This window comes from Phyllobates terribilis, unplaced genomic scaffold, assembly GCF_046119375.1.
Source record: "Phyllobates terribilis strain yellow unplaced genomic scaffold, ASM4611937v1 Scaffold_11__3_contigs__length_659146591, whole genome shotgun sequence".
Taxonomy (NCBI): Eukaryota; Metazoa; Chordata; class Amphibia; order Anura; family Dendrobatidae; genus Phyllobates; species Phyllobates terribilis.
Genome location: NW_027362771.1, coordinates 278,505,748 through 278,521,550, shown reverse-complemented (window position 1 = coordinate 278,521,550; position 15,803 = coordinate 278,505,748). Strand labels below are relative to the sequence as shown.

At 38.8% G+C, this 15,803-nt stretch overlaps 1 protein-coding gene across 5 annotated transcripts in view; it reads right to left on the bottom strand.

The window, feature by feature from the left end:
• Positions 1–3,799: 3,799 nt before the first annotated feature.
• Positions 3,800–15,803, bottom strand: part of GRM3 (glutamate metabotropic receptor 3) — a 438,101-nt gene continuing 426,097 nt past the window's right edge. For all 5 annotated transcript variants that reach the window (XM_073652341.1, XM_073652342.1, XM_073652343.1 and 2 more), the window contains 2 exons: positions 15,143–15,317; positions 3,800–10,345 (listed from right to left, as the gene is read on the bottom strand). In XM_073652341.1, the coding sequence (XP_073508442.1) occupies positions 10,269–10,345; positions 15,143–15,317 (252 nt within the window). In that variant the 3' untranslated portion in view covers positions 3,800–10,268. The remainder of the gene's footprint in view (positions 10,346–15,142; positions 15,318–15,803) is intronic.

Genomic DNA, 15,803 nt, shown 5'->3' with positions numbered 1-15,803 from the left:
GCGGGCACGAGATCCTGCCGACTACGCCAAAAACTGACGCGCCCCTGGGCCTGCTTTCTGGTGTAGCGTTGCGCACGCAGGGGTTACCCGGAGCCGGATCTATTAGGGGTGGTAGTCCTTGTGGCGGTGACCCGGTCCGTGCCCAGGGAGTCAGACTGAGTGGCGGTGTACGTAGCATTAGATATTGGACGACTACGCCACCCGTTGAATGCAGCTATGGAGCCGCCGCTGCAGGGCAGACCGCTGAGGCCGGTGACACAGTTGTGCAGCGGAGATGGTATAACCCCCAACGGGAGGGGTATGGCCTCAGGGCAGCCGACGTGGATGATGGGGGTAGCAGGAACCACTCGGAGACGGTACGGTGTAGTTCAGGGTCTTTACTGGTGACAAAGACAGACCCTCCCGGAGTACTGGCTAGCGAATGGGGCCTGGTCAGTCCTTGAGCAGATGGGATTTCCCCTGGCCAGGCGAAGCTGTAGGCCTTCCCAACTAACTGTACTCTTCTGGCTACCTTGCTAGAGGCGGGTAAAAGTAGCCCACGTCCCTGAGTGTACCGTGTGGTGCTCACCCGTATGGCCGGTGACTCGGGGCCTTCTATTTGCTTCCGCTCCACGACGGCGGTGCTGGTCCCACGCGTGTGACCGTGCCTTCGGGTTTCTTGGCCAGAGGACCGGAATTCCCCTGCCTGACGGATTCTGCTGCTGGGTAAAAGTTAGTCCCCACAGCCTCGGACTCCGGGTCCGGTGAGAAAGCTTCGATCAGGGCGAGCTCTACAGCTACCAGCCCCTGACCTCTTCTTAGCACGATTCCCACAGAGCTCCTGGTCTTTCTTTCCTATTACTGCTTCTATTCTTCTCTCTACTCTTCTCTCTAACCCTGCCTCAGCCCCAGGTTTATATAGGGGAAGTTCTTCCCCTCCCAGGACTGGGCAGGAGGTGTGGCATGCATAGGATCCCTGACCAAGAGACCTCCCACCTGCTCTCAGACATAACATTGCTGTTACTGTGGAAACCAGACCCCTGGGGTGCCACATTTATATGTGCAACAAGCCCGGTTTTGCTAAGGGAAACCTCTTGCATCCAAAGAATCAGCAAATATTCTGTGTATTATGAAGGTGTTCTTTATTAAGATGTTCAGCACCACAATGGGTTAATGCAGGAGACATTTTACTACCATCTTAATAAATTTCTGTATTTTAAATATAAAACTGAACTCATTCATTAAAAGAGTTCTTTGCGGATGGATTGTATTAGAAAAACCGTGAGATGGATTTACGGCATAAAACTCATATAAAATAATGTTGAGTTCTGATGGATATATTGCAAAGGTTATCCAATTAGAAGTCATCTAGAAGTGAAGCCTGGTGGTTGGTAATAAAGAGCACCTGCTCAGTAGACCCGAGAGGCTGCTGAATAGAAAATACAGGTCTCACTGCGTCTAAACGTCATCTGCATCCACACATTTTACAGTGCTGTTTACTCTTTATACTTTGCTTCTTTTTGCTATTTCATGTGTTAGGAATAACTTAACTGTCTGACTGGGAACACTTTCTACCTTCCAGTTTACTGTACTTTTCAATCCCAAGATGCAGCTTTATGGAGAGGCTTTTAAAGCACATTAGTTGTTTGTATGGGAGACAGCTGCAATTTATTTTACTGTTATGTTTTTTTTCTGCTATAGATTCAGTTTCTTTTCTTTGTTATGGAAATGGGTGTATGAAACATTATATTTGGAGGTGCTTTTAAATATTCACAGGCTTACATAAGTTACTTTCTTAATTTGTATATTCAGATCAGAACATAAAACTATTGGTGATAAATGTATGATTGCTGGGGGTAGTGGGGCCCACCATTGGGCATCCCACCGATCATTAGAATGGAAGTTTTGAACCCCGAGTTCCTCCTCACTGCATAACCGAAGTGAAATGATGGTCAACTATTCAACATCTATGGGACTGATGAAGACAGCTGAGAATTGGATCTGGGCTGCATCTGTCAGTCTAGAACATACGTGCCAAATCTGGCCCGCATGGTGGTTATATTTGGCCTCGACACCAGAACCGCCACCCCTATGTGGGGCCTGTTATTCTTTACGGAGGACTATGTGGGGCCTATTATTCTGTATAGAGGACTATGTGAGGCCTTTTATACTGCATGGAGGACTATGTGAGGCCCATTATTCTGTATGGAGGACTATGTGAGGCCCATTATACTGTATGGCAGACTATGTGGGGCCTATTATTCTGTAGAGAGGACTATGTGAGGCCCATTATACTGTATGGAGGACTATGTGGGGCCTATTATTCTGCATGGAGGACTATGGGGGCCCATTATTCTGTATAGAGGACTAGGTGGAGCCTATTATACTGTGTGGAGGACTATATGGGGCCCATTATACTGTATGGAGGACTATATGGGGCCTGTTATACTGCATGGAGGACTATGTGGGCCATTATTCTGTATTTAGGACTATGTGGAGCCCATTATTCTGTATGGAGGACTATGTGGGGCCTATTATTCTGTATGGAGGACTATGTGGGGCCCATTATTTTGTATGGAGGACTATGTGGGGCCCATTATACTCTATACTGGTTGGCCCTCGACTTTGTCCAAATTTTTCATTTTGGTTCTCTGTGTGTTTAAGTTTGACATCCCTGGCCTAGAGACATCGAAAAGGGTGCCAGGGTTCATGCTCAGCTTCTGGTCCGTTCAAGTGTCGCCTCACTGTGAAGTAAGGGGTGCAGTAAAGGAGAAAGAGGGTCTCAAACTCACATTCTAGTGAACAGTGAGACTCACAGCAGTATATACAAGTGTATATGGATCTAGACTTCTTTGTAATTTTCCACATATGACTTTGTATTTCTAAAACGTACTAGGAAAATCAATATTTTGTTGTAACAGTCACCAGATAAAAAAATTATCTAGTTTGCATAATCCAAGTGTGAACAAATTTGTATTCCAAGCCCCCGGATATTCATCAAAGTATTTGCACACATATATTCCAAAAAACAAAGGCAGCACTTTAAAATTAAGTGAAGCAAAACAATTTATTACTTATTTGCCCAAGTGCAGTGACGTTTCGGCTCAACACACAGTGGGGCCTTTTACAAACTTGAGAAAAGGTTCAGTGAGTGTTGAGGCGAAATGTTGCTGCATGGGGGGGCAAATTGTCACACAATCTTGGAATACTGGCTTCTTGGTTTGGAATTTAAGTGATTTATCAGTAGATGTATCAGTACACTATATGATGTTAGTAGATCTATGATTTATATAGAGGCTGTTATGCCTGGCGGTGATTGTCCCATGTTTATACTTCTGTAAGAAGAGTCTTCAGTTCACTTCGCAATTTACATTGTTCAATAGACTTTGAATGAAATATTATTTGTCCATTCGAGTGGCATCCAAGTATTCAGCATGATTATTTAGAAAGATAAATGTGATATTTGGTCCAATATTTGGTCTATCCTTCTAGTGATTAGTAGGGGTTTCAATGGTGGCTTCACAGCTGAGGGTGTGAACCATTCACTCAAGTATTATCCCTAAATCTTCCCAAAGTACTCCTACCGAAGTATAATGTACTTCCTCCCCAGGTATCACCTCTTTCTTTCCTCACCAAAGTATTCCCCTTCTCCACTCCACTAGGTATAATTTTTGCTTCCAGGTATCATCCCTCCTCCTAAGTATAAAGCACATGATTGTTTGGAGCCATTGGTAAGTTTGCTGATGTATCCTGCTGCAAGTACTATACACTATACCATAGCAGGTCCTAGTTATCAATGTTAAAAAAAAGAGAAAATCTGTTTAGTCAAACATAAAAATATTTATTGGAAGATTTGAATTGAACATTCTGTACTTTATACAAGACAAGTAGCACTGTCTTTTAAAGATACCACTATACCGAACGTATAAAAGTACCCAATCAGAATAGTTTGTGTAAGCTGCCAAAGTCTTTACAGCATCATATTATCGCACTAATAGTATTGTTCATCAGATATATCGACTGATTTCCAAGTCCTATACAACACTGCAGTAATCACATATGAAGCATAGGTTAGTACAGTATACTGATTAGCCTACACATCCTGATAAAACCAGTTACAATTTAGAACACACATTTCGAACAATGTGACCACAGTGATTTACATTGTTTCTAATAACAAAATTTTCTAGAAAAAACAACACTCTTATGTGTTCCTTAGGGTTAAATTCTGCATACACACCTTAGTGGAGTACAAATCTCAGGAAGAATGCTTCCACAATTATTTCCATTCATGGTTATATATATCATTCCAGTTTAAAATTAGTAATGGAAAAAAAAAATTTTTTTATTAGTCCAAAATGTCACAAATGACGTCTTGTGCTTTACTTTGCATTTTCGTTATTACTTCGTTTTTGTGCTTTCTCTCTAAGCAAGTGCTTGAATGCTTTTCCAGTGGCTTCTTTTCTTTCTGGTTCTATACAGTTTCCACCAGTTGAGCGTTGTTTGTGCTTCCATACACTTAGAAGGGAGACACTCGGTCACCCCTCTATACAGTCATTTATGTAATGATATAATGTTATAGTCATTGAATGAACCATATATATTTGTAGATTATCGTAAACATTTACTGATACTCTGCATATTAAAGTCTTTTTTGCTCAGCAGTACCTGGAAACTGTGCAACAAATGGTTAACATGTAAAATCACACTTTTATTTAGCTCTGATTTACAATAAATCTGTTTTCAATCATCATTTTCACTGCTATTTATTCTTTAGGAGATCGAGCGTGATTAAGCGTTTCTGGGGAACACGGGTAAAAGCTGGAGCTTCTCATTTTAAATATTCATCAGGGAGCTCTTTAGAGTAACCAATGAATAATCACTGCAAGCACTAGCTTTTCAATGCAGCAATAAATTAATTTGAATGGGTACAGGCCCTCCACTAGATGTGACCGCACTGGTATGTATTTGCATATTCATCGAGGGGGATTGGGGTCAACAGCAGGTAAGATGCATTAAAAATTGGTGCGTTCTCACTCAAGGACTATTATTCTACATTAACAAAACTTTCTTCTTCCAAATCTGATTATTTCATGTTTGTGGCATACACATCATTCACATGTTTCATAGCGCTTTTCAAACACTAGAGCCACTTTGGCCTCATGTCAACTTTTAGAATATCAAACATGAAACATCTTGGGAAAGTTGCATACTGATTTCCTGGTTATACTCTTGGAATAGGCCACTATGTCTGCAGAACGAGACCTTCATGCAATCTAAATTCCAAGGGCTCGCTCACACGAGTGTATACATTGGATGAGTGCTATCCTATATTTTATCGGATAGCACTCGGACCAATGTTATTCTATGGGACAGTGCTGATCAGTTTTTTTTTTCTCATACCGATTTGGAATGAGAAAAATATCACAACATACAGCGATTTGCAACGCAACGCAAATCGGATCGCACTCGGGCCATTCAAGTCTATGGGTGCCTAGAAAACATTTCAGCGGACTCACAGAATAGAGAAGATGGAGAAATTTTGTTCCCAATCTTCTCCTCGCCTGTGCTACGATTCTCTCATCCGATAGAGTTGGATCACACTAAGCTGACACTTGGTTCAAACTCGGATCAGAGTTTGATCCGAGTGTCATTTACATAATTGGCCCGAATTTCTTGGAAGAGAGAATCTATGCTCATGTGACCCCGGTCTTATGCTCATAATCATGTACACTATGGCCCACAATACAGAACCATACGGCACGCTGCCCATATTGTTCAGTATTGTGTTTTGTATTGGGTGCCTCTAGAGGAAAATATAGTCTGATGTGTGACATCTGGGTATGTAGACATTTGGGTAATTTGGATAGATATGTGGATATCTGTGTAAAAACAAAAAACACTCTGTGCCACAATATGCATGGCGGCTGGATTCATCAATAGTCACAGGGTTACAATAGATTTGTGCCTATGGGGCACCTGCTAAAGAAAAAATGTGCATCTGAGTTTATTCAAAAGTGTATATTCATATGTAAATTTTACATATTTATATATGTTTTATTTCGGCATTCACAGTGCTAAAAGGGATAAGAGGAAGACACCAATTGATGAACAAGAGAATGCTAGGTTTTCCATACAAATTACACACAAGGTAGCCAGATCTGCCAATTTCTATGGGTCTGGCTGACTATACAATATGTATGAGTGTTTCCTGATTTTCCCTCAGTGGAAGATGTGGTTGGTGAGAAAGCTTGGCAATGTTGAGTTGCAACAAGCCAGATCATTTGTTCCCATGGGACCAGTCACCAGAGGTATCTAGCTGTGGCATATTCCACTCTGTACATGGCTGAGCTGAATGTGCGTGTATATCGGAGTCAAGAGAAATAACCATAAGCTGACCAAGCTGTTTGCCAAAAGTTATCTAAAGTGTGTGAGCAGCTTTGGGTGTTGTGGAAATTGCATCACATTGTACTTTGGTACTTTGCTTGGAGTTGTTGGGGGTCTATAGGGACAGATAAACCATTCTTATTTTTGCCTATTAGCTCCTAAGATCTAGTACTGGCCATGGGTATTGCATTACTACCCTAAGTTTGTGGCCTTGATAGATTTTTATTCATGAAAATACCTTTGAGTCCATTATGTTCATGGACTGACTGAAGATATTTCTGTGTATATGAGGTCTTAAATTGGGATTTCCCTGGAAAGATACAAGTTTTTGCGAACTTAGGTAATTTTTGTTTGGCTGCTACATGGATACTCATTTGTTTCAGATTTTTACATTAAGTGACAATGATGAAGTAGAAGTTGAAGATGATGTTCACTACATTGAACTACTGAAGCTCTTTTTTTGGGCAAATTTTGACCTTAAAACGACTTGGAAAAATTGCTCTATATTTGCGGTTTTGTCTCCAACTTGTCTCCACTTGGTCCTTAAATTTGATGTGTTTTTGTAAAATATGGCAAGAGTTTCCTGGTGTTTATTTTTCTAGTCACCTTTTCAAAATAGGACCAAAAGGAATTGTGTCAAATATAGAATACATTGCGAGACAGTTTGCAAAATAAGTGGCAAGAAAAGGACACAGCAAGTCACCATCTGTTAGTTGGCTTACTTTAGTCTATTAAGTTATGCTAATTTTTGGGGCACAGGATAGCGATTTAGGCCATTCACTTTCCCTGCCTACTTTCTGATAAGCTACACCTCCTTGTAAGCCTGCTGAAAAACAATGTTAAATTACATAATAAAAGTGGTGCAAGGCGTGACAGAATTGGCACAAATTAAGATAGATTTTTGGCACATGTGGCTTAGTATATCAGCCTCTATGTTATTATTATTTATTATCATTTATTATTATAGCGCCATTTATTCCCTGGCACTTTGCACGTGAAAAAGGGGTATAATACAAGAACAATTACAAAAATTTGAACAAAAACTCAATGGCAAACTGGTACAGGAGGAGAGAGGACCCTGCTCGCGAGGGCTTACAATCTACAAGATGTTCACAAAGATTAGGTTTACGGAACATAAAAAAACCTTTTATTACAGGGACATCATATACATGCTCATTCAAATGTATTCATATGTATTTTCTATTAATTAATTTGCTTGGATTACAAAACAAGTCTTTTTTTTCTTTTACAAATTATATGTGCACACATGATTGAGACACTGCAGATTTTCTGTCATATTTATGGGCAGAAAATCCACAGTGTACTACAGAAACAGCAAAGTGCATGTATTTTATCTCATCCATATACTGTGAAAAATTGTGCAACAGAAATTGATTTGGCGTGTGGATTTTAAATTCACAGTATGTTCATACTCAGCTGACTAAATGACGTCACCAAAGGTCCTTGCAGATCACTGCTGGGAACCGAGGAGAGCGTATCGTCGCCGGGAGGAGACCAGGAGGACACCGGGAGGAGACCGGGGGTGCCGGAGAGGTGAGTATGGTTATTTTTTTTTATTTTTAACTTTATAATTCTTTTTTAACTTGTAGTCATGCGGATCTTAGGCGGTCCAATGCAAGTCAATGGCGGCGATTTCGCAGCGGAATCGCCCTAGAATTGGTCTTGCTGCGATTTTTACAAGCGATTTTAATGCATTTTCTCAGTGAAAGTCCGCCGCAAAAACGCATTAAATCCGCATAGTGTGCACATAGCCTTAAAGTGTTATTTTTGTGTGTGATTCATGCCATAAGACATTGAGTCAATGAAATTTTTTTTTTAAAGAATCTTTTAATTTTTAAAAGCATTTTACCCCTTTTATTAATCCATGGAATGCTCTAGTGTTTTATAGCACTTTTCCTCTATGTTATGTTCACACGTTGCGTTTTTGCTGCATTTTTTGCTGCATTTTTTAATGTAAATTTTTGCAAATTTTAAGCTGTGTTTTACAGTTCCAGCAAAAGCTATGAGATTTCAGAAATCTCATGCACACACATTGTTTTTTTTCCTGACTGAATTGGAAAACGGCTGCGTTTTTTAAAACTGCACTGTCACTTCTTTCAGCGTTTTTGCAGCATTTTTTCACACATAGAAAGCAATGAGTAAGTGCAAAAACTTAGCAAAAACGCAGGAAAAAACGCAGGTATCAGGTTTTGCTGCATTTTTAGTAAAAAAAGCATGTACAGCAGTACGTGAAACCCATTTATTTTTGTGATTTTCCCAAGTTTAAAGCATCTTGTCTTGGTCACCTGAGATGGCAGTTTTGATTAGTACAGTTTAATTAAATTAGTGTTGTGTATAAACATTGGCTGACCAAGGTATGAAATTGAACAATACCTGGTCACCTCAAGGGCCTACCAAAGTGTGAAAGTAAACAGTGTCCTATAAAACTCAATGCTCTGCCAATGTCTTAGGTAAACTATTCCTGACCAATTCACCCCCCCAGTTGTTACACTTGTAACTGTGTCTTTTTTCATGAACTCATATGAACTTTTTTGTTCATAATAGTCACTATTTTTTTCAGACATAAAAATCTTTTTCCACTAAATAATTTGATCAAATTGCCCTTTTTTCCAAAAATGGTTTTATGGTGGTTTCACATACTGTATGTCTTGTATTGGTGACCTGTGTTCATGCTTCTGTGGTGGAAGCAAAGCTGAACTTTGGGATCCTGAAAAATGCATCAAAAAATGCACCAAAAAATGCTTTTTACAAGCAGCTTCTTTACTGCCAAGAGAACAGGTTTTGCTTGCATAAAAAAGCAGCAAAAACGCAACATGTGAACATAGCCCAAATGTTACCAAAAATAGGCAAATGAAAAACCCATGTTCATATTTTACATGAGTATGACTTTCTCCAAAGAAATGGCTCTAGAGACATTTTCTAGAACTGTTTCTTATAATAAAATAACACCATGCCCACAAACAGACAAAAAAAATGAATGACACATGTTTTTTTTATGGTGGTCCTTTATAACCCACATATGAACAAGTCCCTAGGCACCATTTAGGACCATAAAGAGTTTTCCCTGAATTGAATGTGTTTTATATAATTTACAAATAAAGTGATAATATGTAATAATAAAGTGATAATATGAAAAAAATATACTATATCTGACTGATCCATAAATCACAGATAGTGATAAAAACAATTAAAATGTTATCATTGCAATATATGTGCTCATAATTTATATTGTTCCAGTGTATTTTAGGAAAAAGTGCACCAAACATTAAATATCCAATGTATAGAGTAAAATTAAAATGCATTCCCCTTTTTTTCATAAAATTATTGTTATAATTGGCTCGTTCATTTGTTGGATACTTTAGAAACCATACATTCATTTTACTTAAATATATGTCCAGAAACCTTCAAGTCAGTGCAACACAACAGTATATAAGTACTAAGAAATACATGCTATAAACCTCTACAAAGGTTTTATTACTGGCTTCTTTACATTAATACTGTTTGAGTTGTGCAAAAACAACCTGTTACATATCATGTAACTTTAGGAAACTTAAACGCATTCTAAAATTGGTTACTACAATAACCTAGCTTACAAAAATGTCATAGGAAAGTAAATGACCCATATAGGAAATGGCGCGGCCATAATTACTCAGTGAACACAGCAAGTTTTGTACTTAACGCACCCTATTTACATGGTCTCTAAAACTGTGGATTACAGTGGTCATTGAATCAATCTAAAAAGCTCTAGAACATCATTGTAGACAGTCCTCAAAAATATTTATTTTCTAAAAAACAAAAGAAAAAAAAAAGGAGAGGACTGCACAACAAGTGCATAATTTCTAACAGTCTAAAAACCTTTAGGACAGAAATGTTTACAGCGATTATAAGGATGAGGTGGTGGAATCCAGAACTTCTCCTCCATTACAAATCGTTGGTGTATAATGTGCGCTGGCTGAAGCTGAAAAAGAAAAAAACAGAGATCCATCAAACACATATGTGTAATAGATAGTGATGAGCGAGTATGTTCGGTTAACCCTTTCGGCGAGTACCAAGTATCTTCAGCGTACTCAGTGATATGTTTGAATCACTCCCGTGTGCATGATTTGCGACTGTCTGACAGCTTTAATACATGTGAGGAATGTGAAAGAAACAAGCATTCCTCACATGTATTAAAGCTGTCAAACAGTCGCACATCATGCACACAGGAGTGATTCAAACATATCACCAAGTATGCTGAAGATACTCGGTACTCGCCCGAGTATACTCGCCGAAAGGGTTAACTGAACATACTCGCTCATCACTAGTAATAGAACAATATCAATAATCATTATTATTGTTTAAAGGGAACCTGTCATGTTAAAAAATGCTATTACCTGCAGATATGCAGTTAATATGCAGGTTAATAGTGTTTTCAATCTGCCCGATGTCTGCCCAGAGAGCCCTCCCAGGAAGTTCAGCATTAAAGTCGGCTCTCAGTAAGTGCAGGGGGCACGGTTAATGCCATCACTCACTATGTACTGAGCAGTGACTGAAGCCGCCCAGGCCCAGCCCTATGACTGAAGGCCCGAGCTCCCTGTGGGGGCACTGGGAGGTTCAAAACTTGCAGATTAATCCCATATGTGTAGGTTATTAGCATTTTTTTACATGACAAATTCCCTTTCATATAAAAATGTTTCCATCCCTGGGAAAAATATTAAGATTTGAGAGTCTTCAGTGGTTAATACCTTTTAATGGCTAACTGAAAAGATAACAAATTGCAAGCTTTTGAGACTACTCGGGCCTCTTCATCAGGTACAGAAGAGACCTGAGTAGTCTCTAAAGCTTGCAATTTGTTATCATCTTTTCTTTTAGCCATTAAAAGGTATCAACCACTGAGGACTCTCAAATCTTAATATTGTTCTATCTACTGGTTAATACAGTACAAAGATATATGTTTTTCCTGTATCCATCACTGGGTACATTTTTTCAACATTTTTTTTCAGCTAGCTGAATCCTAATATTGTGGAATATACACACTGTTACGGCTCATGCAGACGAGGGTATTATCTGTCCGAGTGTGATCCGACTAAACATTGGAATTCACTTGGATCAGTGTTATGCCATGCTGCCGTGCACTTGTATGATTTTTTCCTCGGATAGAGTGTCTCTGAGGAAAAAAAATCGCTGCATGACTGAGTTGGATCTGATATTCGGATTGCACTTAGCCATGGAAGTCAATGAGTCCATGGAAATCATTGGATGGGACTGACATTTTTTTCTCCATCTTTTCCTCATCCGAGAGAATCCGATCACACTATGGTCACACTCTGATCAAAGTGTGATTAGCATAATTGATCCAATTTTCTTGGATGACAAAAAATACTCTCGTCTGCACCTGCCCTTAAGATTCGGTTTTGCTTGCTGGTTCCAGTGGTCATTACAGGACCAGAAGTATGGGATTTGAATACTTGCAGTCAATCTTCTTTTGAGCAAAACAGCAGGGACTTGGCATGTGGCCGCAAGTATGCAAATCACAGCCCGCAAAGTAAAATCCTAACGGTGTGTAATTGACACACTGTTAAGATTCGGCAAGCTGAATCGTTTGTCAAAAATTTACTTAGGGATTGGCAACTCCTTTTGAATTTGATCATTAAAAAAAGTCAACCATCTTCCCATACTTGCTGGAAATATCAGGGTTAAAACAAAATGGGATCTGAAAAAAAAGTCTCTGGTATAAAAATGTCTCATTTCGCACTGATGAGATGATATGAGGGGTTAAGGTCATGCGTTAATTGAATTCAAAGTCCTTGCGAATCTTTTTCTGAATTAATTACAATAGAGATATTCTCATTTGGGTACAATAAATTAATTTGCAGATTTTCAGGCACAGACTGCAATACAGATGCCTTATCACAAAACATCTGGCCACCTCCGATGTGCTGAAAATATAAAATAGTAGATTGCCAACATAATTTAAAGCGTTTTCAGACAGAGACTTAAACTAGTCCAGGATATAATACAAACTCGCATTGTAACCTAGAACTATATATAGACTGAAAGAAGTGTAGAAGAAAATCAGAATTGCATTAAAATGCAGTTTAAAAATACCGCAGTGACTTGACTGATAGACTTCATTAGTGTACAGTACTGTAGAAAATAATAGCCTGTGTGATATTTCTTATTGGCTGCCTGATTGTGCTTACTACCCAGTGCTTTTATTGTCCATAAGTTAGTGTTTCTCATTGATCGCGGGTTTCCAATACTGGTAGTTTTCACAGTAATAATAAGGATTTCTAGGAAAACGCTCTACAAGGATAGCTAAAACGAAAAAAGGTATTGACAGTACCCTTGATGTAGAACCTGCACAATGGAAATGAGGTTTAATAATGGATTGAAAAGTAGGTTCAGCACAACATGTGCAAGAGCTGTTCTTAAAGTGTATTAGATATGCTAAGTCATAGTATAGGAATGCTGTTATTATACCATGTATTACTTGACTAACGCATATCTTCATGAAGAATATGAGCAACATTTAACACTAACGGCTAACACAGACAAGCATATTTCGGTCCGTTACAGTCCGGACACAGACAGAAGAGGGCACACGTGCAAGAACAGCATATGGGCACTAATAATGTGTCTGTGGCAGAAGCTGCTCGCTGCTTTAAAGGTGAAAATAGGTCCCCTTACCTCTTGGGCCCCTGTGTGGCTGCACAGGTTGCACCAATATTATGCCTGCCCCTATTTAGTAAGTTGTCCATGTGACAAATGAACCACACATGGACAAGCAAACTGTTTGTCCACGTGTTAAAAAAAATTGCAGCATGCACTATTCTGATACATGTTTTGGGTCAGACCTGCCAAGTAAACTAACTGGGTGTGCAGATGAAGCAGATGCCAAACAGATACCATCCGTACAACATCTGTTTTAATAGAGCCATTGCAATGATTAAATAGGAAACTATATTTGGCTTAATATTATTTTTTTTAATTCTTGATGTACTAACAATGTCAAACTTCTGACATATTGATGACACGGAACACCACATGGATCTAAAATTTCCCAGTGAAAAACAGACAATTTTTCATACGCTTGTGTGAATTCGGCATTATGCAGAGAACATGCAGAAAACATAATTACTAATAAATATCTGAACAACATGCAGACAAAGGAGCTCTCAGTAGAAGAGAAACAGGCCACCATTAGGCCTTAAAAAAATAAGAAATCTATCAGAGAGAAAGCAGAAATGTTAGGAGTGGCCAAATCAACAGTTTGGTATATTCTGCAAAAAAAAAACCCAAAAAGGCGCACTGGTTAGCTTGGGAACTCAAAAAGATCTGGATGTTCACAGAAGACAACAGTGGTGAACAATCGCAGAATACTTTCCATGGTGATGAAAAACCCCTTCACAACATCAACCCAGTGAAAAACACTCCAGGAAGTAGGTGTTTCAGTATCTAAGTCTATCATAAAGAGAAAACGTCATGAGAGCAAATACAGAAGGTTCATCACAAGGTGCAAACCAATAATCAGCCTTAAAAATAGAAATTCCAGATTGGACTTTGCCAAAAAGCAACTAAAGAAGCCAGCCCAGTTCTGGAAAAACATTCTTTGGTCAGATGAAACTATGATCAACCTCTACCAGAATGATAGGAAGAAAAAAGTATGGAGAAGGCTTGCAATTGCTCATGATCAAAATCACACCACATGCTCTGTAAATTATGGTGGAGGCAGTGTGATGGCATGGGCATGCATGGCTTCCAATGGTCCTGGGTCATTAATGTGTATTGATGATGTTACTGAAGACAGAAGCATCCGGATGAATTCTGAAGTATGCAGGGCTATACTTTCTACTCAGATTCAACCAAATGCAGCAAGATTGATTGGATGGCACTTCACAGTACAGATGGACCATGCCCCAAAGCATACTGTGAAAGTAACCCAGGAGTTTTTAAAGCAAAGAAGTGGAATATTCTGCAATGGCCGAGTCATTCACCAGGCCTCAACCCCATCAAGCATGCATTTCACATGCTTAAGACAAAACTTATGTCAGAAAGACCCCCAAACAAGAAACAACTGAAGGCAGCTGCAGTACAGGCCGGCAAAGCATCACAAAGGAGGAAACCCAGAGCTTGGTGATGTCTATGGTTTCCAGACTTCATGCAGTCATTGCCTGCAAATGATTCTCTACAAAGTATTAAAAATTAACATTTTATTTATGGTAAAGTTAATTTGTAAAATTACTTTTGAGCCCCTGAAATGAGGAGGCTTTGTAGAAAAATAGTTGCAATTCCTAAACATTTCAAAGAATATTTTTGTTCAACCCCTTTAATTAAACCTGAAAGTCTACACTGCAATTGCATCTCAGTTGTTTCGTTTTAAACCCAAAATAGTGGCATGCAGAGCCCAAATCACAAAGATTCGGTCACTGTCCAAATATTTCTGGACCTAACTGTATGTTGCTGTAGTTGTGTATTTGTTCGTACAGCTCTTTTGGGAACACATTTATGGCCTATTTTAAGGTTAGGGCATGAATGTTAAATCCTGAAAAACATTTTGAAACATAAAGTAGGGTTGTATAATTATGATAAAAACTAGAAAATCTCTTAAAACATCAAAGATATTTTTAACATTTTAAATGTATTTAAGTAAAATGTTGTCTGCGATAAACACATAAGGTTTGATTTATATGCTACACAAAGATTGTCTTACCACACATAAGTCAATGAAGTTAGGCAAAGATCCAGCTAATGATCATGGATATTATATACTTACACTGGGAATACGTGGTTGCAGTGCCACTGACACTGAATCTATTTAAATGAAGTCTGTGAGTTACAACATTTTTCTGTGGTTGAAATAGAATGATATGGACTTTCGGTGCAAACAGGCATCCCAATACTACAAAACCGCTTAGACTTACAGAAATGCACATGGTCGTTGTTTGGACCTGAAACAGAATAGAAATGATTAAGCCATTACATTTTTACTGAGCCCTCATCTTTTAGGGCACTGTTACAAAAGAAAAACTGTTTGGTTATTAAGTATGTATGGACTATGATTAACAAGAACTAACGCTTATGTATCAGCATCTAGCCAAGTAATTTTTGTCACTTAGTTTATTTGGTATTCATAAGCCTCGTTGAAAAGGAATATGTGAATGGAAATATAGATACAGTGGCATGTAACAGTTTGGGCACCCCTAGTCAAAACTACTGTTATTGTGAACAGTTAAGCAAGTTAAACATGAAATGATCTCTAAAAGGGCTAAAGTTACGGATGACACATTTACTTTGCATTTTAGGCAAAAAAAAATAGTGTCATTTTTTACATTTTAAAAACTACAAAAAGGAAAATGGGTCAATGCAAAAGTTTGGGCACCCTTGGAGATTTGTGTGCTCAGATAACTTTGACCAAGGTTTCAGACCTTAATTAG